Source organism: Sebastes fasciatus, chromosome 10 (assembly GCF_043250625.1).
Source record: "Sebastes fasciatus isolate fSebFas1 chromosome 10, fSebFas1.pri, whole genome shotgun sequence".
Classification (NCBI taxonomy): domain Eukaryota; kingdom Metazoa; phylum Chordata; class Actinopteri; order Perciformes; family Sebastidae; genus Sebastes; species Sebastes fasciatus.
In genome coordinates, this window is record NC_133804.1 from 34,514,167 (window position 1) to 34,537,731 (window position 23,565).

General features: G+C 37.4%; 2 protein-coding genes across 2 annotated transcripts in view; one reads left to right on the forward strand and one right to left on the reverse strand.

Moving 5' to 3' along the window:
* The window catches only part of LOC141775840 (homeobox protein EMX1-like), a 26,902-nt gene extending 13,572 nt beyond the window's left edge, over positions 1 to 13,330 (forward strand). Inside the window, exons 2-3 of the mRNA XM_074649582.1 lie at positions 6,478 to 6,662; positions 12,861 to 13,330. Coding sequence (XP_074505683.1) covers positions 6,478 to 6,662; positions 12,861 to 13,043 — 368 coding nt within the window. The 3' untranslated portion in view covers positions 13,044 to 13,330. The remainder of the gene's footprint in view (positions 1 to 6,477; positions 6,663 to 12,860) is intronic.
* The window catches only part of LOC141775839 (uncharacterized), a 36,677-nt gene continuing 26,041 nt past the window's right edge, over positions 12,930 to 23,565 (reverse strand). The window contains exons 5-8 of the mRNA XM_074649580.1: positions 20,170 to 21,329; positions 15,456 to 15,592; positions 15,300 to 15,370; positions 12,930 to 13,047 (exon numbers count right to left, since the gene is read on the reverse strand). Coding sequence (XP_074505681.1) covers positions 15,541 to 15,592; positions 20,170 to 21,329 — 1,212 coding nt within the window. The 3' untranslated portion in view covers positions 12,930 to 13,047; positions 15,300 to 15,370; positions 15,456 to 15,540. The remainder of the gene's footprint in view (positions 13,048 to 15,299; positions 15,371 to 15,455; positions 15,593 to 20,169; positions 21,330 to 23,565) is intronic.

A 23,565-nucleotide genomic window follows, 5' to 3' on the forward strand; every position in this document is an offset into this window, starting at 1 on the left:
CCAGATGTGTGAATGTAAATGGGTTCTATGGGTACCCACGAGTCTCCCCTTTACAGACATGCCCACTTTATGATAATCACATGCAGTTTTTTGAATAAATGTGTTATTCTAAAATGGTGTATCTGAATTTTTCAACATACTGGGGTCCCTAAACAGTCTTGAATTCAATAAACTGGGTCTCACTGTAAAGCTGAGACTCTGGTGGATCCAATGAGCCCAACTTTATTCATGTGTGATGATGTTAGTCCCCATAGGAGACATTTCATTGACCTCACTGTATAAAATGACCTATGGTGACCTCTAGGATAATCACAGCCTCATGAAACTTTACAGCCACAAACTAGAGACCTAGAGCATTCAGAGGATGGATGGATCAGACTAGAGACCTAGAGCATTCAGAGGATGGATGGATCAAACTAGAGACCTAGAGCATTCAAAGGATGGATGGATCAGACTACAGACCTAGAGCATTCAGAGGATGGATGGATCAGACTAGAGACCTAGAGCATTCAGAGGATGGATGGATCAAACTAGAGACCTAGAGCATTCAAAGGATGGATGGATCAGACTAGAGACCTAGAGCATTCAGAGGATGGATGGATCAAACTAGAGACCTAGAGCATTCAGAGGATGGATGGATCAGACTAGAGACCTAGAGCATTCAGAGGATGGATGGATCAAACTAGAGACCTAGAGCATTCAGAGGATGGATGGATCAGACTAGAGACCTAGAGCATTCAGAGGATGGATGGATCAAACTAGAGACCTAGAGCATTCAGAGGATGGATGGATCAGACTAGAGACCTAGAGCATTCAGAGGATGGATGGATCAAACTAGAGACCTAGAGCATTCAAAGGATGGATGGATCAGACTAGAAACCTAGAGCATTCAGGGAATGGATGGATCAGACTAGAGACCTAGAGCATTCAGAGGATGGATGGATCAAACTAGAGACCTAGAGCATTCAGAGGATGGATGGATCAGACTAGAGACCTAGAGCATTCAGAGGATGGATGGATCAAACTAGAGACCTAGAGCATTCAGAGGATGGATGGATCAGACTAGAGACCTAGAGCATTCAGAGGATGGATGGCTTTGGACATTTTTCAGACATTTGTTGGATTTTTTTTCGTGCTTTTTTATGGAGTTTTTTTGGACATTTTTTCGGACATTTGTTGGATATTTTTAGACATTTTCTTGGCCAATTTTTTTTTTTTTTACTTTTTTGGACATTATTTAGATATTTGTTGGACTTTTTTTCATACTTTTGGGGACATTTTTGAACATTTTTACAACCTTTTTCAGACTTCTTTTTTTACTTTTGCCGGACATTTGTGGGACATTTTTGGACATATTTTTTTCCATTTTCTTTATTAAATTTTTTTTTCTTCTTTTTGATGGCTTTCCTATCTAGATTGACAATAAGGGGGTTTCTGAGCAGTTTACACAACACAAGTGCTCGCCATCCAATCGCCGAAAAATGCAAATTCTTGCAGAAAGTTTTTGATCCCAAATCACAGCATGGCTTTTTCTATGGTGTTCCTCAAGGTCTTGGTGTCTTAATGTTGTATTTTGGAGGGATTATTGATCATTTTTATCAATTCTCCAGTGGTAAAAAATGGTTAAATTTAGCACCAAATCTGTGTAACAAATGGTATCAACCCCCAAATTGCTGCAACAACTTATGAGACATAATAGAGCATGGAGATCACCATCACATACTTCTATCATCATTTCTAAACCCTTATACACTTAATTTCTGATTAATGACTAGAACGACTTGACACACAGTGCTGAGCTGCTTCTCAGATTAATCTTCAGGTTCTCAGCTTTCAGATGATGAACACCACTTTTATGTGACATCTACTGTTGACCTGCTATCTCCCCCTAAAAAAACCCTGGACCCCCCTAAAGAAGACTAAAATGGCTCTATAGTGGTGTCAGGGGGTTAAAGGAGTCAGAAAGAGAGGAAGTGTGTATTAGGAGGTGATCTGTGGTGCTTCAGGTTGTTTATATCAGGCAGTCTTTCCTGCAGCGGTTGAACAAACATTGACAGAAGAAGAATTAACGTATGAATCATGACGCAGCAGTTTGAGTCAGTTTAGTAGAATCCTGCAGACACAGACGGTTATTTCTTCTCTCTCAGTTTGATGGATATTATATATATTTATTCTGAGATTTGTTAGTTGTTTCGGAGCGTTCGCTGTCTCGACCCTCTCACTGATATCATGCCGGTAAAAGACCAAACCAGGCAAGCGTCTGAGACCTCTGACCTCCCTGTAAACCTGCCGCTGTTGTTACATTAACGCCATCGTGTCGGCTTATTTGACATTCAACAGAAGTCAACCGTCATATTTGCACGCCGAGCTCCTCTGAGACCCGACCGGTGACCTCCAATCAGCCACGGCTCCCGACTTGCGACTTTGCATATGAATATCACTGGACAGACGTTAACGTTGGCTAAAAAGCGTGAGAATGTGTCGGCTTTCTGCACGCCATCATTGTCCCCCTCGCCTCCTCGAAGCCGCCGAGCAACCGACTATTTTGCGTGCGGCGTGACGGCGGCGGCGCCTCCCTTTCAGCCGAGCTGCAGCGGTTGAGGAGAAGTCATGCGTGGCTTTGTTTTTATGTAAAATATTATTGTAAAACATTTACGTGAAATTTCAATAAACAGTCAGAAAAATGAAGCAGATGTTGGATGAAGCGGAGACACAAAGAGAAACACAACGTCCATTTTGACCGACATTGAGATCAGATTTACTGACGTGCACGTCGACGCGTCTGACAAACAAATGAGTTTCTGCTTCTTTAACCGGCGATCATCTCCGCGGTGACAGATCTAATCCTTTAACCACTTCAGGAAAATTAGAAACAAAACACCCTTTTACACACACCTGCAGCCGGTATGTCACTCATGTATTCTCAAGTATCACACAACAGAAGTACCTTTAATATTTTAGTATTTTTCTCTGCTTTGCATTTCAAACTGATCTCTGAGTGCCGTCTGATAAACGTATAAAGTATTTCCTCTGAAGGTAAAACTGTTTTATTTATATAATACATTTCATTACAAGTAAATAATGTCGTTTTATTTTCATCATGTAGATTTAAGAAGTCAGAAAATAGTGAAAAATTTCCACAACGTACCATATGTCTTGTTTTATCCCAAACCAAAAAATATTTTAGATATAAAACTAATAAATATACACATTTAAGAAGCAAATGTTTGACATTCCTGCTTGAAAGAATTAACGGATTATTAATATTCAGTTGAATAATTGACCAATTGTTTCAACTCAAATGCATTTTACCTCCAAAGTGCATACAGGTGACATGCACAGAAAAATATAATAATAAATAATAATTACCAGAAAATGTAACAAAATAAGACAGAATATAATAAAATAACATCTAAACCCAAAGATATAAACTGATTATCAGCCTGAGAAAGAAAAGAAAGAGAAACACTTTTAATCTAAAAACTTAAAACAATCAAAGGCTATAAACTTATAAAACTATACATTAAAAACATTAATAAATAATCATTAATTAAATAAATAAAATAAAATACTTAAAAACACCTAAATAAATAAATAAAATAAAATAAAATAATTAAAAACAACTAAATAAATAAAATAAAATAATTAAAAACAACTAAATAAATAAATAAAAAGATACACAAGATAATGAGCTGTACAAAAGCATTAAACAAATCCCGATAAAGAACGGAGAAAGCAGACAGCAGAGGAGATAAATGACCAGAGTAACTCAATAAACTGCAATAGATTGATTTATAAAACTATTAAAAGTTATATTTTGGACTGAAGTGAAAGATAAAAGTAAAAATATTTCACCTTTACTGTCAAACTGAAGAATAAAAGCTGTTTACCACATTTATTTTTATTTTAAATACACCATTTAACCCTCTGAGACACACAGCAGACCTGTTTTAGTCTCTTTTAGGGGGTCCAGGGTGTCTTTAGGAGGAGATAGCAGGTCAACAGTAGAGGTCACGTAGAAGTGGTGTACATCATCTGAAAGCTGGAAACCTGAAAATTAATTTGATTTTTAATTTTTAAGTTAAATAGTGAAAGTGTATAAGGGTTTAGAACATGATGATAGAAGTATATGATGATCATCCCCATGCTCTATTATGTCTCATAAGTTGTTGCAGCAATTTTTTATCACTGGAGAATTGATAAAAACTGTCAATTATCCCTCTCAAATACCACATTAAGACACCAAGACGGACGTTTTTCAGCCTTTTTATAGCCTTTTTTTTGGACTGTTCTTCCGCCTTATTTTTTTGGCCATTTTTTGCAAATATTTTGCTCATTATTCTGACATTTTTCTAGTTTGTGGTTGTAAAGTTTCATGAGGCTGTGATGATCCTAGAGGTCACCACAGGTCATTTTATACAGTGAGGTCAATGAAATGTCTCCTATGGGGACTAACATCATCACACATGAATAAAGTTGGGCTCATTGGATCCACCAGAGTCTCAGCTTTACAGTGAGACCCAGTTTATGTAATTCAAGACTGTTTAGGGACCCCAGGATGCAGAAATATTCAGATACACCATTTTAGAATAGGAGACAATAACACATTTATTCAAAAAACTGCATGTGATTATCATAAAGTGGGCATGTCTGTAAAGGGGAGACTCGTGGGTACCCATAGAACCCATTTACATTCACACATCTGGAGGTCAGAGGTCAAGAGACCCCTTTGAACATGGATATGACAGTTTTTCCTCGCCAACATTTTAGCGTAAGTTAGGAGCGTTATTTAACCTCCTTCATGACCAAATAGTCTGACCTGATTGGTACCGATGAATTCATCAGGTTTTCTAGAGCCGCTACAACCTAAAAATCACAAATTGTGTTAATACGTTAAAATAAATCAGTTTGTCTCCCATAAAGTTCTCATCTCATGAATAAATAATTATATTTATGATCATGAACAGCTGGTAGCTGACTGCGACTGTGTTGTTATCTTTAAACACACTTTTGATTGGATGTTACATCAATCAATACCTGGCTTTCCATGTACTAATTAATTATTATTGTGACGTAAAATTATAATTTGTATCTATATATTCAGTGTTTCATCCCTAATTTCTGTAGATTATTGTTATTGTCACATGTTAAACTTTCATTACACCAGATGTAAATATGAAAGTAGATCATAAATCATATCTCTGTGACTGAGATGATGTTTTTCTATAAATAGAAACCGTGACGGTGTGAACTGTCACGGTTTTTGTTTTAAAACAGCGATGATATCATCGTGGTTGTGGTGAAATGCTGAGTCAGACTTCGGTCTGCGGTTTAACTGCAGATATAAATATCTGCACGCGCAACGTGTGTTTGATCAGATTAACCATAAATCCCACAGCACACACACACACACACACACACACTCTGTTTCATTCAGATCTATTTCTGTCTGACGGCGTGCTGTAACAATAGTTGTTGTATACCTGTGAGGACCGGTTTGATGGCATTTTGTCTTGACGTCTTCAGCGGGCTGTTTGATTGTTTAAATACTGCTCATTGTTTTCTGCTGCATGTTTCTGAGCTGCAACTACAAGATGTTGCATCATTAAATATCGTCTCTCCATTAATAAAACTAAACATTTAAGTTGAAAGTAGATTAAAAAGTATTAACGATAGAGACATTTACTGAGCATTTCTAGTTTTATTTAGTCTACAGAAGAGTCCACATAACACCTGTTTTACCATCTCTACATTAGTTACTTACGTACGTTTTACATTTGATTTTAACATTTTAAAGAACGGTTGGTGTTTGCTCCTGATCATATCTATAGATTATATATAATATTTAAAAAGTCATAGTATAGTATGTCAAGAAATTTGATAATTTTTTCTATAAATAAAAACCGTAACGGTGTGAACTGTCACGGTTTATGTGACTATATAATATATATACTATATAGACTATACAATGACTTTATTTCATGAAATTTTTCAACATACAAAAATATTTGTAAAAAGTCATAGTATAGTATGTCAAAAAAATATTTAACAAGGCATAAGTGTACTATGTTGAAAAATTTCATGAAAAAACGTCTTAGTGTAGTTTATGTTCGAGATCTTTATTTTCTGTCTTATTTATCCTTCCAGCTGTTCTGACAGTCTGAGAACAATTCAACAAATCCAACGTCATTTAGATTTTTCTTTACTTTCCCCACCTCCTCCTCCTTTTAGACCTGTAGACCTGTTGACCTGTAGACCTGTAGACCTGTAAACCTGTTGACCTGTAAACCTGTAGACCTGTTGACCTGTAGACCTGTTGACCTGTAAACCTGTAGACCTGTTGACCTGTAGACCTGTAGACCTGTTGACCTGTAGACCTGTAGACCTGTAGACCTGTAGACCTCTAGACCTGTAGAACTGTGGACCAGGTGTCACTGCAGGTTATTGTTTGTTAATTGTCGGGCTGTTTGTGTTCAGGGGACGACAGCAGTCCGGAGAACCTGCTGCTTCACGGTCCGTTCTCCAGGAAACCCAAACGGATCCGGACGGCGTTCTCGCCCTCTCAGCTGCTCCGTCTGGAACGAGCCTTCGAGAAAAATCACTACGTAGTCGGAGCCGAGAGGAAGCAGCTGGCCAGCGGGCTGTGTTTGACCGAGACGCAGGTAAGCATAGAATAAAACACAATTACACCAAAAAAAATAACTTTTATCAGATAAGAACCAAAATGACAAAACAGATTATTAATGAGATCAATAACTAAAGCTCCCCCCCAGAAAATTAGAATACCTTTAAATAAATGAATGGATGAATAAAAACTGTCCAAAACGTAACTAAAGAAGTATGTTGAAATTATTTTTAAAAAAAAGTCATAGTATAGTATGTCAAAAAAAGTTCTGAAAAAAAGTCATAGTATAATAAGTGTTGAAAAGTTTCATGAAAAAAGAGTCATATTATAGTATGTTGAAAAAGCGTCATAATATTAATATGTTGAAAGATTTCATGAAAAAAAAGTCATAGTATATTATGTCAAAAAAGTGGTGAAAAAAAGTCATATAGTATGTCGAGCAATTTCATGAAAAAAGAGTCATATTATAGTATGTCGAAAAATTTTAGGAAAAGCGTCATAGTATTAATATGTTGAAAGATTTCATGAAAAAAAAGTCATAGTATATTATGTCAAAAAAGTGGTGAAACAAAGTCATAATATAGCATGTTGAGTAAAGTCGTGAAAAAAAGTCAGAGTATGGCATGTTGAAAAAAGTTGTGAAAAAAAGTCATAGTATAGCATGTCGAAAAAAGTCGTGAAAAAAAGGCAAGGTATGGCATGTTGAAAAAAGTCGTGAAAAAAAGTCATATAGCATGTCGAAAAAAGTCGTGAAAAAAAGTCATAGTATGGCATGTTGAAAAAAGTCGTGAAAAAAAGTCATAGTATAGCATGTTGAAAAAAGTCATGAAAAAAAGGTATAGCATAGTAAGTCTGAAAAAGGTCATAGTATAGCATGTCGAAAAAAGTCGTGAAAAAAAGTCATAGTATAGTAAGTCTGAAAAAAGTCATAGTATGGCATGTTGAAAAAAGTAGAGAAAAAAAGTCATAGTATGGCATGTTGAAAAAAGTCGTGAAAAAAAGTCATATAGCATGTCGAAAAAAGTCGTGAAAAAAAGTCATATAGTATGTCGAAAAAAGTTCTGAAAAAAAGTCATAGTATGGCATGTCGAAAAAAGTCGTGAAAAAAGTCAAGGTATGGCATGTCGAAAAAAGTCGTGAAAAAAGTCATAGTATGGCATGTCGAAAAAAGTCGTGAAAAAAGTCAAGGTATGGCATGTTGAAAAAAGTCGTGAAAAAAAGTCATAGTATAGTAAGTCTGAAAAAAGTCATAGTATGGCATGTTGAAAAAAGTAGAGAAAAAAAGTCATAGTATGGCATGTTGAAAAAAGTCGTGAAAAAAAGTCATATAGCATGTCGAAAAAAGTCGTGAAAAAAGTCAAGTCATAGCATAGTAAGTCTGAAAAAAATCCTAGTATAGTATTTCGAAAAATTTGATGAAAAAAAGTCATAGTATAGCATGTTGAAAGAAGTCATGAAAAAAGTCATAGTATAGTATGTCGAAAAATTTTAGGAAAAAGCGTCATAGTATTAATATGTTGAAAGATTTCATGAAAAAAAAGTCATAGTATATTATGTCAAAAAAGTGGTGAAAAAAAGTCATAATATAGCATGTCGAAAAAAGTCGTGAAAAAAAGGTATAGTATAGTATGTCGAAAAATGTCATAGTATAGCATGTTGAAAGAAGTCATGAAAAAAAGTCATCGTATGGCATGTTGAAAAAAGTCGTGGAAAAAGTCATAGTATAGCATGTCAAAAAAAGTCATATTATAGCATGTCAAAAAAAGTTGTGAAAACAAGTCATAGTATAGCATGTTATAAACTGTCATTTTACAGTATGAAAATATAACAGAAAAAAAGAAGGAATTAATGACTAATTAATTAAAATATTACGGTTTTATTGTCCATCAGTAAATTTAATCAACTTTAATGAGAAATGAATGAATTTATACCATCCTGTAAAAATAGCTGACGACAAATTATCCTCCTGAAAATATGAATTACGAAATACAGAATTGTATCATTTTAAAACAGCAATTTCACTCGAATACAATGTCAATTAAAATAACAAATATAACTTGATAAGTATAGTAGTGTAGTAATAGTGATAATAACCTTCATATCAATCACCTTAAAGTGTCTGTACGTATGTAGGACATCAAGCCTGGATATAAAGTCAGGTATGATGTGACGTCAGGTTGAGCTTCAGATGTCTGGCTGGGATCCAGATCAGAGGAATGATTGGAGGGGAAGTGAGTCGACGGTTAGTCAGTTCCTCGGCGCTCCCTCCGCCTGATTCTCAGGAGTGATTGACAGTGTTTGTCGTCAGGTCTCCACGGCGATACGAGTCCTGACGCCAGCGAAACGATGTGAATCATCCACGATTATTTATGAGCTAATTTCACAACAGAGGACAGGAAGAGAGAGAGGGAGAGTAATCCATCAATCAGCACAGAATCATCAGCAGTTATTAATCACACATAAATAAAACTTTTGCAATCATTGCACTTTTATAGACGATAATGACGGAGCGATCTGCGTTCCTTTAGGAGATCTCAGGGCCGCCGTCCAACAACTCTTAAAACCGTCAGACTTAATGAACGGCTGTCAGCTCGTCTCCACGGAGCAGCTAAAGAACTAGACTCAAAAACTCAGCTGACGATTTTATTTAATCAGTTTTATCAGTACTGGAAGAAATATTTAGTCCCTTTACTTAACTAAAAGTATCAGTACTGGAAGAAGTATTTAGCTCCTTTACTTAAGTAAAAGTACTAATACCACACTGTAAAAGTCCTGCATTCAAAACCTTAAAAAAGTATGTAGTTGTACTTTAACTTAAGTAACATTTTGAATTCAGGACTTGTACACTGTGGTATTACTACTTTTACTGAAGTAAAATATCTGAGTACAACTGCTGGAATGTAACTAAGTAGAGGAGGAAGTATTCAGATATTTTACTGCAGTGAAACTACTATTAATACTGCACTAGAAGTAAAAGTCCTGCTTTCAAAATGTACTTAAAACAGGCCATTCTGCATAATGAGTACTTTTACTTTTGGTACTTTAAGTATATTTTGATGCTGATACTTTTGTACTTTTACTTCCATAACATTTTGAATGCAGGACTTTTACTTGTAACAGAGTATTTCTACACTGTGGTATTACTACTTTTACTCAAGTAAAATATCTAAGTATCAGTGTTGGAATGTAACTAAGTAGATTTATTTAGATACTTTACTGAAGTAAAACTACTAATAATACTCCACTATTATATATTATTCTGAAATGGGCCATTCTGTATAATGAGTACTTTAAGTATATTTTGATGCTGATACTTTTACTTTAGTTTTACAGAGTATTTCTACACTGTGGTATGACTACTTTTACTCAAGTAAAATATCTGAGTACCAGTGGTGGAATGTAACTAAGTAGATTTACTCAGCGGTGGAAGAAGTACTCAGATCTTTTACTGCAGTAAAACTACTAATAATACTCCACAACAAGTAAAAGTCCTGCATTCAAAACCTTACTGAAGTAAAAGTATGTAATCAGCAAAATGTACTTAACGTATAAAAATATTACTCTGAAATGGGCAATTCTGCATAATGAGTACTTTTACTTTTGGTACTTTGAGTATATTTTGAAGCTGATGCTTTTGTACTTTTACTTCAGTAACATTTTGAATGCAGGACTTTTACTTGTAACAGAGTACTTCTACACTGTGGTATTACTACTTTTACTCAAGTAAAATATCAGTGTTTTAAGTATATCTAAGTATCAGTGTTGGAATGTAACTAAGTCGATTAAGTAAAAGTACTAATACCACACTGTGAAAATACTCCACTACAAGTAGAAGTATGTCTCAGCGAAATGTACTTACAGTAGAAGTATTGATGGAGCAGTAAAATGTTCTATGTCAGTGTTTTGTTTCTGGATTAATGTTACTGAAGCATGTAGTGGAGTAAAAGTTTGTACTCAGGGACACATGTACTTGAGTAGTAAATGTATTTAATTACATTCCACCACTGCAATACTTCAAACAGGATTTAAATATTCCCCAAATAAAATCAGAGGTACAATGTAACTAAATAGATTTACTCAACTACAGTAACTAAGCATGTTTGTAGTACTTGTAATTTACCTTTCTGCTACTTTTTACTTCTACAGCACTACATGTTTCTGAGTTTTAGTTACTTTTATAAAATATAAATGATTATAGATTAAACTACATACAGTATATTGTCAACTTTAAAAGGCTTAAGGCTGATACTGTACATGATAAATATAACACATTGTAGCCGTTCTGCATAATGAGTACTTTTACTTATGTAAGATTTTGAATGCAGGACTTTATTTATTTATAACAGAGTATTTTTACTGGAGTAACACATCAGAGCACTTCTTCTACTACTGACGAAACTTTCTGTAAGTTTAGATCTGAAGTCTGACGTGTTTTCATGTTAAAATGAAGCTCGTAAAGTAACAAGTCTGACTTTTATTAGACAGTGTCTTTGTCTGGAACGAACAAAGAGTTTAAACTGTCATAATATAATTACACAACGTCCCGTCCCTCACGGAGACAATGTCATATTAAAGAGACACCTGAGGCCTTTAGGAGACACCTGAGGCCTCTAGGAGACACCTGAGGCCTCTAGGAGACACCTTAGGCCTTTAGGAGACACCTTAGGCCTTTAGGAGACACCTGAGGCCTCTAGGAGACACCTGAGTGTCGTACAGATTTAATGTAAAAGAGAAGCTGCTGACTAACTGCTCATGTTGCACAATCTGTCAGACAGGACGTGTTTTAACAGACGGATTCGTGTTTAACCAACGTGAAGATATTAAATCATATTTAGTACTATAACTGTCAGTGGTAGAAGGAGTACTACAGTAATAGTAGCTGACAGACTTTTGGAGTTCACATGAAAAGAAGTAATACGCTTCTGATATATATGGAAGTGCAGTACATACTTTACCATGACTTTTTTTAACATTCTATACTACGACTTTTTTGTCACGACTTTATATTCACGACTTTTTTCAACATACTATACTACGACTTTTTTTCACGACTTTTTTCTCCATATAATACTACGACTTTTTTTCACGACTTTTTTCGCCGTATAATACGACTTTTTTTCACGACTTTTTCGCCATATAATACTACGACTTTTTTTCACGCCTTTTTTCGCCATATAATACTACGACTTTTTTTCACGACTTTTTTCGCCCTATAATACGACTTTTTTTCACGACTTTTTCGCCATATAATACTACGACTTTTTTTCACGCCTTTTTTCGCCATATAATACGACTTTTTTCGCCATATAATACTATGACTTTTTTTCACGCCTTTTTCGCCATATAATACTACGACTTTTTTCACCATATAATACTACAACTTTTTTTCACGCCTTTTTTCGCCATATAATACTCCGACTTTTTTCGCCATATAATACTACGACTTTTTTCGCCATACAATACTACGACTTTTTTTCACGACTTTTTTCGCCATTTATTACTACGACTTTTCTTGCCATATTACACTACAACTTTTTTCGCCATATATTACTATGACTTTTTTCGCCATATAATACTACGACTTTTTTCGCCACTTTATACTACGACTTTTTTGTCACGACATTATATTCACAACTTTTTTTCACGACATTTTTCGACATGCTGTAAACTGCTGTAAAATGAATTATTTTGCTCCGGCCGGCGAGCGTTGATGATTTTGGCTCAACTTTTACAGCTGAAAAAACACATTAAAATATGTTTCTAAAAACATCTGAGGAGAGAAACAGTCATTACAGTAACAGAATATTGATCCATATTTGACCAGTGCTGCCTAGTTTGACTGTTTGATCGGAGTTCCTGATTTTCGCCAGCAGTGATTGACAGCTGCTAGCTCCGCTCTGATTGTTTTTTGTTTTTTTTAAAGATAATTTTTTGGGCTTTTATTCCTTTATTTGACAGAGACAGATATAGTTTTTTTGTAAGGGGGAGAGAGAGAGGGAATGACATGCAGCAAAGGGCTGCAGGTCGGATTCGAACCTGGGGCCGCTGCGGTAAGGACTAAGCCTTGGTACATGGGACGCCCGCTCTACCATGTGAGCTACTGCGGCACCCTGATTGGTTGTTTTTGTTCGGGCGCGGTGAAAACGCCATTAGGAGCACTAGGATCACCATATCATATATTTAACTGGATGTGTTTTACCTGTATTAAGACACACCTATCTCTCTCTGTGTGCAGGTGAAGGTTTGGTTTCAGAACCGCCGGACGAAGCACAAACGTCAGAAGTTGGAGGAAGAGTCTCCTGAAGCTCAGCAGAAGAGGAAGGGCAGTCAGCATATCAACCGCTGGAGAGCAGCCACACAGCAGCCCGGCGGAGGAGGAGGCGGCGGCGAGGACGTGGACGTCCTCAGCGAGGACTAGACTGCTGCAAACACACACATTAACACACACATTAACACACACTCTGTTACAGTCATACTGGTTAGTGACTGACATCTAAATAACTTTAAAGGTGCGTTCAGTTTCACATGTTTTAAAAAAGCTTTCATATCAACAATCAGATTTCTGTAAACAGGACGGGCTAACGTAGCTCGTGATGCTAACAGCTCAGTGTTCAAAGTCTCCACAGGAGACAGAAACTTGAATTCAGTTTCTCCTCCACTAATCAAAAGCAGCGAATCTGTAATTATTAACTATAATCAAAACCTTCGGCTACAAACTCAGTATGTGTACTATCGCTCAACATACGTTAGTGTGAATAAACAGTAGTATGCATCTTTTCGGACACACCGAGCAGTAATTTAAATTGAATTATATTATTATTGACGTTACAGAGCCGTCCGTCACTACCGCATTGGATTGTGGGATATTTATGCCACCATAGTGTCCAGTGTTGCATTCTGTAATATTTCACAGGAAATAGTATGTAACTTGCGTACTACTGGTTTCACACTAAGGTTTCGGATGTACTAAAATGTCTCACATACTGTTTTACCGTATTAAATATCATGTTAGGATGACATTTCTGACGCAACCTCAGCTTTAAAAGCTGTAAGAAATGAAGCAAAAACGTTTTGTACGATATTAGATACAAATCACAATGAGAATCCCATTTGAATATAAACTACCAACAAGCATGTGCTGTAATTAAATAGCTCTTAAATATCAACCTGGTTTAATAATAGATAAATATACAACAGAGAAAGAGAGCTGGATTTCTTGAACCTTTCAAAAGAAAACATTATGCACAAACCTGTGTAAAAGACAGACACTGAACGCACCACGAGGCCAACTTTAGCTCGTTTTACCAAAAGTGACGAAAATATGAGCTGTAATTAATCTGATTCATTTAAAAAAAGACAGAATTAATCTGCAGCGAGCAGAACAAACTGAACCTCATCATCCTCTCAAGATACTTCATCACCTTTTTTCATTTGTCTAAAAGCAATAATAAATACGTCTATGATCTATTAAGACTTTAAAGATACTGTTAAAGAACAGTACTCAGTGGAACTTCAGGCCTCGTAAAAATAAAATCTATAATAAAGTGTATTCTACAGGTTTATTTACTTTATCAAATACGGCCACTGTGACCATTTTTAGTAACTCTTCATTTTCAGGTCTGCTAATTTCATGGTAATTAGGTGATAATTAGCAAGTGACCTATTTGAACCCCAATATTTACCTCAAAATGTATCAAAATTACTTTATTATAAACATAATTTAATAATTATGTTAAAATAGCATCTAAAGGCTAAAACAGGCTTGAGAAGCGGCTGCTCTTCTACCAAAACTAATAGAAGACACTTCTGATCACCATGGTGACTGATTGTCTACACAGATGTAACCTGATAGCTAATGTCATAATTCAGAGTTTTTAAAAAAAATGTCAAAGAAGTTATTTACTAATAAATTAAATGTATTATTAAATGTATTAAATAAATTACCATCTATTGGGAAATAGTGAAATATAATTATTAAATAATGTTTATAATAGAGTAGTTTTGGATAAGTTTTGAGGTAAATATTGGGGTCATTTGGCAGTAATTCCAAAGAAAAATCAAATAGGTCACTTGCTAATTATCACCATGAAATTTGCGGGCCTGTAAAATGAAGTGTTGCCCCATTTTCTTTCAGTCGAGGCCTAAATTTCTAAATAAAACCTGATGTTGCATCATGATCATTTCTTCTCTCTACACTTTTCACTTCATCAAAACAAATCATCGTACTTGTGAGTCATGCATGAGGCTGCAGGAGTAAAATGCATGACTCAAAACAGACAAATTCCACCAAAAAAAACGTATTGCAAAAACAAATCTCCACCCCCTCAACGTACCGACGTCGGTGTTTTAACAGAGCCGTCAGACCAACCGACAGGTGAAGGTGTTTCCTGTTTTGGCACGTTTACTAAATATTATTTGGCAGGTTCGTCTCACGTTCACAAACTGCCAAAAACATCTGCAGGAAATGATGAAGTTTATAATTCTGCCTCAAATCTTCAAGTTAGTTTGATTACAGCTCAGATTTCTCCGTAACGGTTACTAAAAGATGTCAAAATGTCCTACTAAATGGTCAAATATATCATGTAAACCTTAGATGTTCCTACACTGATTCATAGACACACACATACATGCACAGCAGCACATATAATCACATACATACATGTTGACAGCTCACCTTTCCTGATGGACTGATGGATGTCCCTGAAGGCATCACGCTCATGCAAACAGCAGGAGGTCAAAACTCTCCTGTTAGAGACGAGGATAAAAAAAGAAAACACTCAAAAACTCTGATCAGCCACGAAGGAGGAGCTCAAAGAATCACAAACTGTACCTTCCTTCCTGTCGGAGTCGGACTGACGAGGAGATTTGATGCTTCCGAGAGGCAAAAATAAAAATAAACAGGAGTCCAAACGTGGTCACAGCTGCTGACTGAACACGGATCTTTGGTGCCAAACGAAGCCAGCGTTCCTGGATAAAAAAAAAAAAGAGGATTAAAGTGAGAGGAGAAGCTGGTTTTTTTCTGAGCGTCTGTCTGCAACAGACGGCGGCCGGCTCGCAGGAAATCTGCTCAGCTGAGAAACGAGTCTGAAACAGGAGAATAACGGTTCCTCCAGCAGGGAAACAGGAGCAGGAACAGAGGATGGATGGGGGTGGAACGGAAAGTTTACTTTAACATAAAGTTCTAAAGAAGAATCCACCTTAAACACAACTGTGTTTGTGATGTTCTTTACATTCCACGCTCCGTTTAGTCTTTTTACTTTACTCTCTACCACACTTTTATTTACTTTAAGTACAGCAACATGTCAGATTTTGTCCCTTTGTCATCATGGAGTCACCAAACTGGGCGAAAACAATCAGAGAAACCAGGTTTTACATCCTGAGAAACATCATTTCAGTTTTGTTCTTTGTCAACTTGTTAAGTTGGAAAACAATCAATCAATCAATCAAATCAGATTTACTTTGGATTCATCGGTGGCTGTCAGGACTCAGTCACACCAGCATTTATAATAATAATTAGGGCTGTCAAAGTTAATGCGATAATAACGCAGTAATAATAATATAATAATCGGTTCTAAAGCTAGAATGAAGATACTGGTATCATAGTAAACTATAAAACCTGATGAATCCTTCGGTACCAACCATGTCAGACTAGCTTGTCATGAAGGAGGTTAAATAACGCTGCAAACTTACACTAAATTTTGGTGAGGAAAAACTGTCATGTCCATGTTCAAAGGGGTCCCTTGACCTCTGACCTCCAGATGTATGAATGTAAATGGGTTCTATGGGTACCCACGAGTCTCCCCTTTACAGACATGCCCACTTTATGATAATCACATGCAGTTTGGGGCAAGTCATAGTCAAGTCAGCACACTGACACACTGACAGCTGTTGTTGCCTGTTGGGCTGCAGTTTGTCATGTTATGATTGGAGCATATTGTTTTATGCTAAATGCAGTACCTGTGAGGGTTTCTGGATCAATAACTGTCATTGATTTGAGTTCTTAATTGATTCACAATAATAAATATATACATACATTTACATAAAGCAGCATATTTGTCCACTCCCATGTTGATAGGAGGATTAAATACTTGCGATTAAATGTGAGATTGATTTGCTATTAATTAACTATTTGAATCGACTGACAGTCCTCGTATTGAAGCTTAAACAGGTTGTTAAGATGCTCATTAACAAATCAGTCCAGCTAGTGTGTTTCCGTTGAACTCGCTAACTAGACCCGCGAGATGCACTTAAGTAGATTTAGCTTGCTCTAGTATCAATATTAAACTGATTTTTGTTTGCATTTAACAACAGTATATCCCGCGAGCCTTAGACACTGGGATGCTGCCAAAGCATCATGGGAATTGTAGTTGTTGCTAACATGCAACTCAGTCGCACAGCAGTTCATGAAATAGTCACAAAATTGAATATATTGATTCGTGAACATAGACACGGATTTCACTTTTTTTTCCCGTGATAGTCAGCACGAAATTAGTCAGCGTCGAACGTCGAGCGTCGAACGTCGAGCATCGAACGCCGCTGTTCATGTCCCGTTTGAGACCACATGTCAACACTGATTTATTTGTCACGTAACTTCCGTACTTAAAGGGACTATTTGTAACTTTTTAAGCGTATAAATGTAGCGGGTCGTCACACATGCGCGCTCGCATATGCGCGTTCGCGTGTGGCCGCTGCCTTTCCTCCTCTGCCTGCCTGCGTTCACTCAGAGAGCGCGCGCGTTCTCAGCTCGCTCCACCTCTAGACGTGAACGCTCGCTCACTCCACACTGCAGAAGAGTTAGTTTAGCTCTGAGAATATCTAATGAATGCACAGTTGACGTTTTTGCAGAAATAACTGCTGCAGCTCCTCCAGACCAACAGAGGTTTCCCGTGTCTTGTGAAGTGACGGAGCTCCTCAGCTAGTAACGTTATCGTCTCGTTACCGACCGGGTGCCGGTGTCTCCCTGCTCTCTCCGGCTGCGGGCGGAGAGAGCAGGGAGACACGCTGCAGAGCCCCGCTGTATCAGCCTGCGCCGAGGCAGTAAAAGCCAACACTAGGATCAGATCTAAATCATGTTCATGGAGAGACCTTGGTCTGGTCAGCTAACATTACTGCCAAGCAGCTGAAATATAGAGTGATATTGTGCTTTTAGCTGACGTGTGTCTCCTCACTGTTTTGAGCGATGCTCGTTCAGGTATATTTAGAGCGAGCAGGCGCGAGCCCGACGCTGACTTTCGTTGATTTCACGGCCACAGGTGTCGCTGTTAAGAAGCATTTCTGAAAGTTACAAATAGTCCCTTTAAGTTACAACACTTCCGGTGTTATTTAAACTCAAACCGCCATCTTTTCCTAAACCTAACTAAGTAGTTTTATTTTGAAAAGACTGGAGCGGAAATTGACACGTGCATCACGTGTTGCTGGACATTCGTAGGAAAACGCACGAAAAATACGTTGGTGAAAGTCGTGCTGAGCGTCACGGAAAAAAGGTTAGTTTGTGAACACGAATCAAATAGATTAAATTTCACGACTATTTCACGAACTGCTGTCAGACTGTGTTGTAATATATGCTAACAAAATAATCATTATTTAATATTTATTCCTTCTAATATAAAATATGGAGAGAAACCCTTCAGGAACATGCTTCAGCTTTTCTGCTGAAAGACACCTTTTAATAAGAAAATGTTATTTATAATTTTTCAGGTGGTAAACTCTTCAGTTTTTGTACTTTACAAGTTGACAAAGAGCGTCTGAATGCATCTGCTCTCATTCTGTCTTTACTTCAAAAGCATTCTGGGAAATGTAGGCAACAACGAAGGATCATTACAAAATGTTTCAACTCAAAATAACTGGTGGAATGTGCTGAACATCACAAACTGATTAACAATATATATATATATATATATACTGTGCTGAACATCACAAACTGATTAACAAGTGGATTTTAATTTGTAGATTAAAAGTCAAACTCCCTGTTGGAGGAACCTGAAATCTTTCAACAACGTTTAGTTTTGCTGTTTGACCTCGAATGAAAATGAGTTTAAAGCAGCGTCTCTAAACATAGAAGAATATTTTATATTTTTATTCTTGTCAACAATTCTCATGTCCGTCTCTCAACACTGTCTGACTTCCTGTCTGTCTCAGCTCCGAGCCCGTTGGTTCCTACTGAAGATCTTATATATATATATATATATATATATATATAAATAGTGACTTTGTTGGGGACTATTTTCAGCGGCGGATTAATCCACATTTGGGCCTTTTTTGAATGAGGTTTGTTGACGAGTAGAAAAAGATAAAATGATAAACACGCATGTCTCCTGCAGGAATCTTCTAGTTGTTTTTCACTGAGCGGTTTACGGTTTCTCTGCTTGGCGGCAGAAACCAGCTGATCCCGGAGCAGTTTTCATTCTGCTCGTTAGTTTTTTTTTGTCTTTTTGGAGAAAAAAATGTAGGTATTTATGTAAAAAAATGGATTTGAAAAAAGTATTCTATGCATCTGATGTGTATATAATGATAATAATAATAATAATAATGATAATAATAATAATAATAATAATGATGTGTGGACTGTTTGTTTCTCTCACTGCATCCGTTCATCTGTTTGTTTCTTCTTCCTGGACAGATTTACCTCATCATCTCCTTATGTAGCACTTCTTCTTCTTCTTCTTCTTCTTAGTCAGATCTATTTTTTCATCGTTTTAGGATCGAATGCACTAACTGTACGACAACGGGGACAGGAAATGACAGAAGCTTTGTACTTCCTGTGTTCAGATTTGGAAAAAATATAAATAAAATGAGATGAAATCAAAAGTTTTGTTTTACGTTGTTGAAGTTATGATGATGTTAAAATGGTTCTTTGTGAAATATTAAAGTTATACCACCCACAATCTGCAAATTACAACATATACATTTAGTAAAACTGATTTGACTTTACAAGAATAGAAAACATTTATAGATTTATGGATGTGGAGGTTTTGTTAATGTTACAACTTAATTTCAATTTAAAGTAATTTGAATCCTGGCACTCAAATTAGTATTACTATTATTCTTATTATTAGTAACTAGTAGTATTAGTATTAGCAGCTAGTAGCGGTAGTAATAGTATTTTACTTAATATTTTTCGTAAATTTTTCACAAATTTTGTTTTATATTTTAACTTATTCTGTCAAATATCTTTCCAAATAATTTTCAATTTTTTTCCAGATATTTTTCACATATTTTTCAGACATTTTTCACATATTTTGTCAAATATTTTTCCTAATAATTTTCAGTTATTTTTGGGATAATTTCCAAATATTTTGTTACGTATTTTTAGGACAGTTTTCACAAATGTCAAATATTTTTCCTAATAATTTACGAATATTTTTCGGATATTTTTTCACTAATTTTGTCAACATTTTTCCTAATAATTCGTAGATATTTTCCACATATTTTTCTCACATGTTTTTTCAGACAGTTTTCACTATTGTCAAATATTGTACTAATATTTTACGGATATTTAAAATAAATTTAAAGCATAGATAGTAGAATAGAAACAGATGTCAGACCTGTGAATCCTCCGCAGGTTGAAGCTGATCCTCGGCTGCTGCAGCGGTTCAGTCCAGACGGTGTCCAGGTTGGTGTCCCGGTTGGTGTCCAGGTTGGTGTCCCGGTTGGTGTCCAGGTTGGTGTGCTGGTTGGTGTCCAGGTTGGTGTGCTGGTTGGTGTCCAGGTTGGTGTCCTGGTTGGTGTCCCGGTTGGTGTCCAGGTTGGTGTGCAGGTTGGTGTCCCGGTTGGTGTCCAGGTTGGTGTCCAGGTTGGTGTCCCGGTTGGTGTCCCGGTTGGTGTCCAGGTTGGTGTGCTGGTTGGTGTCCAGGTTGGTGTCCCGGTTGGTGTTCCGGTTGGTGTCCAGGTTGGTGTGCAGGTTGGTGTGCAGGTTGGTGTCCAGGTTGGTGTCCCGGTTGGTGTCCCGGTTGGTGTCCAGGTTGGTGTGCAGGTTGGTGTGCAGGTTGGTGTCCAGGTTGGTGTCCAGGTTGGTGTGCAGGTTGGTGTGCAGGTTGGTGTCCAGGTTGGTGTGCAGGTTGGTGTCCCGGTTGGTGTCCAGGTTGGTGTGCAGGTTGGTGTCCAGGTTGGTGTCCTGGTTGGTGTCCAGGTTGGTGTCCAGGTTGGTGTCCCGGATGGTGTGCCGGTTGGTGTCCAGGTTGGTGTCCTGGTTGGTGTCCAGGTTGGTGTGCAGGTTGGTGTCCAGGTTGGTGTCCCGGTTGGTGTCCCAGTTGGTGTCCAGGTTGGTGTCCCGGTTGGTGTCCAGGTTGGTGTCCAGGTTGGTGTCCAGGTTGGTTTCCCGTTTGTTGTCCAGGGTGGTGTCCTGGTTGGTGTCCAGGTTGGTGTCCTGGGTGGTGTCATGGTCCAGGTTGGTGTCCAGGTTGGTGTCCCGGTTGGTGTCCAGGTTGGTTTCCCGTTTGTTGTCCAGGGTGGTGTCCTGGTTGGTGTCCAGGTTGGTGTCCTGGGTGGTGTCATGGTCCAGGTTGGTGTCCAGGTTGGTGTCCCGGTTGGTGTCCAGGTTGGTGTCCAGGGTGGTGTCTTGATTGGTGTCCCGGTTGGTGTCCAGGTTGGTGTCCAGGGTGGTGTCCAGGTTGGTGTCCCGGTTGGTGTCTCGGTTGGTGTCCCGGTCCTCATGCGTCCTCAGCCTGCAGCTGCTCCGCCGGATTCCCCCCGTCTCTCTCTGCATCTAAATGTGCACAAAGTATTCGGATCATTAACTGAAACACATATCTCTATATGCAGATATTAATTAAACATGAAATAAATAAACAAAATAACAATATAACAAGTACCTTAAGACACATGTTGTATCTAACTTTAGGAGGATTATTGGAATATTAAAGGAATATTATGAGAAATAAATTCATAGAGTGAATTATTACAGAAATGATTCACTGAGAGTCTGAATCAGAAATAATCTTGAGATAAACATCAACAAAATGAAGACAGATGGACAAACAGATGAAGTACATTATTAATAAAATGTGGAAATATACTCCATCATCTCCATACCGCACAAGTCTACCCTCAAATACACAAGAAATACACAAAATACAGCCTCAAAAAACTGCCTCATTATAACAGGGCGGTAACACAGTACATAGATATACTGAGATATTATGACTTATAGTAACGTACTTAAGTACAAAGTACAACTACTTGTATTGTACTTGAGCATTTTCTTTGCATGCCACTGCATACTTCTACTCCACTACATTTATCTGACAGCTTTAGTTAATTCACTAATTCTGTCAAATATTTTTCGAATATTTTTCACATATTCTGTCACATATTTTATATATATTTTATTTCTATTTTTTGGACATTTTTCACATATTTTTCAGGCATGTTTTACTAATTTTGTCAAATATTTTTCCAAGTAATTTTCGATTATTTTTAGGATATTTTTTAACCTTTTGTGCTACGTATTTTTCGGACAGTTTTCACAAATTTATTCAATAATTTTAATAAGAATTTATGGATATTTTTCACATATTTTCCGGACATTTTTCACAAAGAAATTGTCAAATATTTTTCCTAATAATTTTTGGTTATTTTTCGGACATTTTTCACAATTTTTGTCAGATATTATACTAATAATTTACAGATATTTTTGTGGTATTAGTATTTTTACTGCAGTAAAGGATCTGAACACTTCCTCCACCACTGATTAGATGACTCAATATTACAGTGAACGTGATGAAAATACAGCTTGCAGCAGCTAAAGTACTACAAACAATACTACAGAAATATTATAGGAGATAAATATAGTACACAGTACATTCTTTGGCACAAAGGCAGTAATATTTATGTTCATAAAGAGCACTAATATGTTGGGAATAATCACGTTAATGGTGATTTTTAATTCACTAAATCAAATTAAAGGATATTAAACTGACGCCACAAAGAACAAAAGGAGGAACGGAGCGAGTAAAACACACTATAAGGGACAATAAAGTGATGATTATGATGATGGAGATATCATAACGCTGTATCCTCCCCCTCCAGTCGCTGCTACCTGCCTGTATGTTGGTGGCGTTGCCATGGAAACATTTCAATATTCACAATGGGAGGCTGAAGTGAAATAACAGATGGCGGGAGGCATGTAGGTGCACGACTGACAGAAACAAATTATCACTTCTCTTTATCTCCTCCGAGTGGAGCGACACCGACGGGTGAGTCCAGGTGAACCGCGGCGGCGACCGCCGGTTATTACATTCAATTATCAATCATGGATTCATTATGATTCTCATAATGTTGTTAACAGAGAGCATCAACGCAACAAGGTTCAAACACATTCACACACAGGACAGCCTGGTCCGATGTCTCCGATATCTCCGATGTCTCCGATGTCTCCGAGCTTCATCACATTAAATATGAAACAATAACTGAGACGGTAAAGTGACGACTTTCAGCGTTCGTTTGAGGGTTGTCACCTCCGTATGGCTGAAGACAACGACTCAGATTCAGGACGAAGCAGCAGGACGTCATTGACCGTCCACGTTCAGATGGACGTCACCGACCGTCCACATTCAGACAGACGTCACCGACCGTCCACGTTCAGATGGACGTCACCGAGTTGATGAGGTCAATGAAGCTGATGATGAGGTCCCAGCTGATAAACAAGCCTGATGAAGGGAAGCAGCTGGAAGGACGCTAGGAAGGAAGGAAGGACGGATGGACGATAGGAAGGTAGGAAAGAAGGAAGAAATGACGATAGTAAGGAAGAAGGAAGGACAAACGATAGGAAGGATGAAGGAAGGACGGACGACAGGACGGAAGAAAGGAAGGAAGGACGGACGATAGGAAGTTAGTAAAGAAGGAAGGACAGACGAGTGGAAGGAAGGACTATAGGAAGGGGGAGAGGACGGACGATAGGAAGGAAGGACAATAGGAAGGAAGGACAGATTATAGGAAGGAAG